Source organism: Cervus elaphus, chromosome 20 (assembly GCF_910594005.1).
Source record: "Cervus elaphus chromosome 20, mCerEla1.1, whole genome shotgun sequence".
In the NCBI taxonomy this organism is placed as follows: Eukaryota; Metazoa; Chordata; class Mammalia; order Artiodactyla; family Cervidae; genus Cervus; species Cervus elaphus.
In genome coordinates, this window is record NC_057834.1 from 53,345,784 (window position 1) to 53,350,311 (window position 4,528).

The 4,528-nt window shown below is 54.2% G+C and overlaps 1 protein-coding gene across 1 annotated transcript; it reads right to left on the minus strand.

Annotated features, from left to right (window-relative positions):
• Positions 1 to 1,258: 1,258 nt before the first annotated feature.
• OLFML3 (olfactomedin like 3) lies at positions 1,259 to 4,325 on the minus strand. The gene is made up of 3 exons (XM_043879038.1): positions 4,079 to 4,325; positions 2,859 to 3,144; positions 1,259 to 2,554 (listed from the first exon to the last, which is right to left on the minus strand). Exons 1-3 carry the CDS (start codon positions 4,190 to 4,192, stop codon positions 1,734 to 1,736), a joined length of 1,221 nt encoding a protein of 406 aa, XP_043734973.1. The 5' UTR covers positions 4,193 to 4,325; the 3' UTR covers positions 1,259 to 1,733.
• Positions 4,326 to 4,528: the final 203 nt, after the last annotated feature.

Consider the following 4,528-nt stretch of genomic DNA (forward strand, 5'->3'; position numbering starts at 1 on the left):
GACCCCTCTGTGGGCTGACAGGTGGTGATTACTGCTGCCAGCCTCACATTACGGAGAACTGAATGGGAGCGAGCCCCCACCCGTCCCGGGCTCCCCACAATAGGGCCTTTGTGAGGTGCTGCAGGGCTTTCTTTTCTCCTTCCTCCCCAACCTACGTCAGGAGCAGCTCTGCCTGGGGAGACAAGACAAAAGGAGGATCGCAGGGCCCCGACATAAACCTTACCCTGGGTGGGGGCTGGGTGAGGGAGAGAGATATCCTCAGGGGAAAAGACCAGGTCCCTTTCCCCTCCTGCCAGGAGGGGAAATAACCAGGAGGACCCCCCACCCCCACCCCCAGGGCTGCTCGAGGTCAATTTCACTGTCAAAGAAGTGGATCTTGTCCATCAGAGGGCCTTGTTCCTTAATGTTGGACATGATGATGAGGCTGGAATAGGGCCTGGCACAGGGCTTAGCAGATGCCTAGAGAATGGGCTCCAAAACCTGGGTTTCCGGCTCCTGTCCCTTCTCCCATCCTGCACTGGCCTTCTCCACGTCTCGGCCAGAGGCCAGGGTGCTAGGTAGCAAAGGGTTAAGTTTCCAGGACTTCTGGACAGACTTCCCAGAGGTCCCGGACTGGGGTAGGTAGGTGGGGGCGAGGTGGGTGGAGAGAAGGATGTGTTGGGAAACTGGTAAGGACGTGGTCTCTGCCCCTCCTCCTCGCCCAAACCGCAGACGCCATGGCAGCCGGAAAATCAGAGCGCTGCAGACTAGGAGCACAGTTGAGCAACCTGGCCCTGGGCCATGCTAGAGATGGGAGCGGGCTTCAGCATGGGGGCGGCACAGAGTCCACTTCAGAAGTGAGACAGTTCTTACTGAACACACATGTATATTCAGGGCTCTAGTTCCCACATTCGACTGCAGTGTGACTAAAATCCATTTTCTGCCTCAAAACCTCAGAGAATTGGAATTAGAAACTCTGCCCCTGGGCCCTAGTCCCATGGCCACAGGCACAGTGCCATTTGGGGTTCTGGGAAGGCTGGTGTGGACGATGGTGGGTGTGGAGGGAGGCCTTCTGCCCAACCTCCCTAAGTGGTGGATACTCCGCCTCCCCAGGCGCCTCCTGATGAAGTCTGTAACTAGAGAAGCCCCTCTGCCTCGGCCTGGGAGCCCAGCCAAGGCCCTAATGTGGCTTAAGGAGTGGCTATGTGGCGGAGGACAAAATGGACGATCATGGGGAGAAATCTGATCCAAGGGCTACCCCAAACACACACAGGCGAGGAGCAGTGGATTTTCCTTTTAATGCAAAAGTCTGCAGTACAGAATGAGTCCCATTCTCTAGGGCACTGAAGAGAAAGGGAGAGAGGGCAAAGCTAAAAGTCTTCTCCTCACCCTCTCTCCCTTGACTCCCACTGAGGCCAGAAATATTCTGTTGCCTGATCATTGGGGTTGCCCCCATATATTTAAGGGTCAGAGCTCTGAAACTGGGTCATCTTTCACTGGCTTGTAGTTTGTTTACATGGGGCAGCAGAGGAGTGAACATTTGGGGCTTTCTCTCTTTTAGCTCAGAAAGGATTCCTTAAGATCTGGAGTCCCATGTGAAATGCATGGGGCCAGGAGAATATAGCTTCCATGGATTAAAAACACGAGATTTGAATCACAACTTGCCCACATCTGGAGAATGAGGAGCAGGAAATTTAGTCAGGATATAAACGTATGGAGGTGAAAGAGATTCAGAAAAAACAAGACCAGCTCCCTCAAACTTCTTCCTCTTTCTTCCTCATGTCCAGCTTATAGACAATCTGGTAGCCATCATCCCAGGCGTAGAGCTGGCGCTCACGGGGGTTATAGCGCAGGCTGGCATGGGCACCATATCGGCGGGGGAAATAAGGGAGTGCTGCCCTTTCCGGGGTCAGGGTGCCGCTGGCATCAAAGGAGCATTGGATGCGAGCCCGACTGGCAGGGCGGGTATTATAGACGACGTAGAGGGTCCCACAGATGACAAAGGCGGCCTCGGCATTCTCTCGGGGACATGGGGTATCCCACTGCTGCTCTGTGTCCAGTGTCTGTGGGTCTAACTTGGCCAGACACAAGTGCCTGTCATCCTCCTGGGTGGCATAGACAGCCCAAAGGCCCTCCTCGTCAGCCGCCAGGTCTATGTATGTGTCTGCCGTCAGCCCATACGGGGGGATCAAACCCTCTGCTGGGAACACCGAACTGTCCACCACCGTCCGGTTTGCCAGGTGGAACTTGATGAGCTGCAAAGTGTTCTGCAACTCACCACCCCCTCCAGGTCCTCCAGGGGGCCTCCGGGCATAATACAGAAAGCCACCATATACCAGCTGGCCCGTGCCTACCCAGGGGAAGGGCACCCGGACCCGGGAAGCCTTCCGGGCGGCCATGGCAAGGGTGAAGTCACGCAGTCTTGGGAAGACAAAGGCTGTGTCGTTCTGGGTCCCATCTAACACGTAGATCTTCTCTGCTGGGCCCAGTGGATCCTTTGTCCATAGACCGGCTGGGCCACCGAACCGCTTCAGGATCTTCATTGATCTCACCTGAGAGATCGTGTAGCCACAGTCTCGTGGGAAAGGAGAAAATCACAGGACAAGGAAATACAGGCAAGAGTTAGATGCTCACTGCAGGAACCTCGCTGGGTGGGCAGTTTGGATAAGAGCGGGCATTTGCCCAGTGGATGCCTCTACTCTATGGAAGATTGGGAGAAAGGGCATCAGAGGCCTGGGTCCCCACTCTCCTTAATGAACCTGATATTACAGAGATTTCCCTAAAAGAGACTCCAGAAGATAGAGCCAGATAGACTGGGATAAGGAGAAAAAAGGGAAAGACTCAAGGAAGAACACAGGGGTCTGTTTCAGATTGCTTACCTGTTATCATATCGTACTTCTCATTTCTTCTGCCCTTGCCTTTGGTCCCAGGGCCTCCGGTCACCTTCTCATCAACCTCTACACAGGGTAGGGCTGGATTCTGGGTTTCCAGATAGTCCACCTCCCGCTCCAGACGGTCTACTCTCCCGGAGATGGTGTCGGCTTCGGTTCTGAGCGCCTCCCGCTCCTTCTCAGCCACCTCCAGCAGCGGCAGCATCTTGTTCTTGAAGTCCCGCAGCTCAGCAGCATGCCGACTACTCTGGTCCTGGCACTGGGCCAGCCGTTCCTGAAGGGATGGGGCAGCAGGAGGGAGGGCTGCAGGGTCACAACTCCCACGCAGGAAGAGGCCCGAGCAGGGAGTCAGGGATGGAAAAAGGCACAAACTCAGGCAGGCATCAGCATTCCCCGCAATCCCCAAAGGAAATAAAATGTTCAAGATGCTAAATGTGCAAAGAGCCAGGCTAAGACCCATGCAGGCCCCTATCCTGACTTTGCATCCTCCGGCCTACTGTCTGTGAGCAGAGCCACTGAATCGTCTGAGCCTCTAGGGCAGTCTAAGTGCATGAAGGTAAGAAGGGATCTCTGCTCCGTTATGCTATCCCCCTCTTAGGAATTAGGATGCTACAGGCTCCAAGCCATTAAATAGGCAGAAAGTTGCAGATTCTCTGAGAACTTCCAACTTTTAATAGAACCATCAGCTCCTCTTGAGATGGATAAATCCTTGCAATTCTAGCTCTCACTTCCACTCTGTTCCCTTATCCCATTGAATCCCAGAGGTGAAACACAGAGGTATATTTGCTTTGGAACTGCGCTATGAATGTGGGCTTCCTTGGTGGCTCAGTGGTAAAGAATTTGCCTGCAATGCAGGAGATGCAGAAGACTTGGGTTCAATCCCTGGGTCGGGAAGATCCCCTGGAGGAGGAAATGGCAACCCATTCCAGTATTCTTGCCTTAAGAATCCCATGGACAGAGGAGCCTTGAGGGCTACAGTTCATGGGGTCTCAAGAGTCGGCCAAGTCTGAGCACACATGCACTGCACTGTATGGATGTGGGGAAAGAGGAAGATTTGCAATTCTGAAAATCCTCTTATTAAAAGATGGAGTTTTCTGTAGGTACTTACAGAGCCTAATTTGTCATCCATCCCCAGGTCCCTGACAAACTGGGTGAATCAACTTAGAAGATATGGAATCCTTCCGGGCTGGGCCAGAAGAGTCACTTACCTCTAAGGCAGCTAATCGGCGTTCCATGTATTCCACAAGGTGGTGCTGCTGTCCTTGAAGGGGTCCCAACCATGCCAAAAGGAACATGACGAGGAGCAGAGTGCGGGGCCCCATGGCAGTGGCAGAGTAGGGCCAGAGTGTGTAGTCGTGTGTGCGGTCGGCCTCTTCCACTCAAGCCGGCGGGTCAGCTCTGGAGGCGGGGTGGGGGCGGTGCCTCCTCTCCTTCTCCATCCCTGGTCTCTCTCACTACTCTGGAATGCTTTCACAGTCTCTTTAAGGCCCTCCTCCTTTCCGCCTGGATTGATCAAACACAGATGGCCCTATTGCAGAGCAGCCAGAAGCTTTAACCACTTCCCGCCTAGGCTGCAGGCTCCCCAGGAGAGGAGAAGCGGACTGGAAACTCTAGGGCAAAGGCCTTCTGGGCAGTCATCCAGGAAAAGGAGCTAGAAG

What these genes read in the sequence shown, in the direction of transcription:
- OLFML3 (XM_043879038.1), bottom strand. Translation starts at nt 4,192, where the DNA reads ATGGGGCCCCGCACTCTGCTCCTCGTCATGTTCCTTTTGGCATGGTTG. An exon ending in GCCGATTAGCTGCCTTAGAG is followed by an intron (nt 3,145 to 4,078) that starts GTAAGTGACTCT and finishes CCATCCCTTCAG; the next exon opens with GAACGGCTGGCCCAGTGCCA. An exon ending in GAAGTACGATATGATAACAG is followed by an intron (nt 2,555 to 2,858) that starts GTAAGCAATCTG and finishes CTTTCCCACGAG; the next exon opens with ACTGTGGCTACACGATCTCT.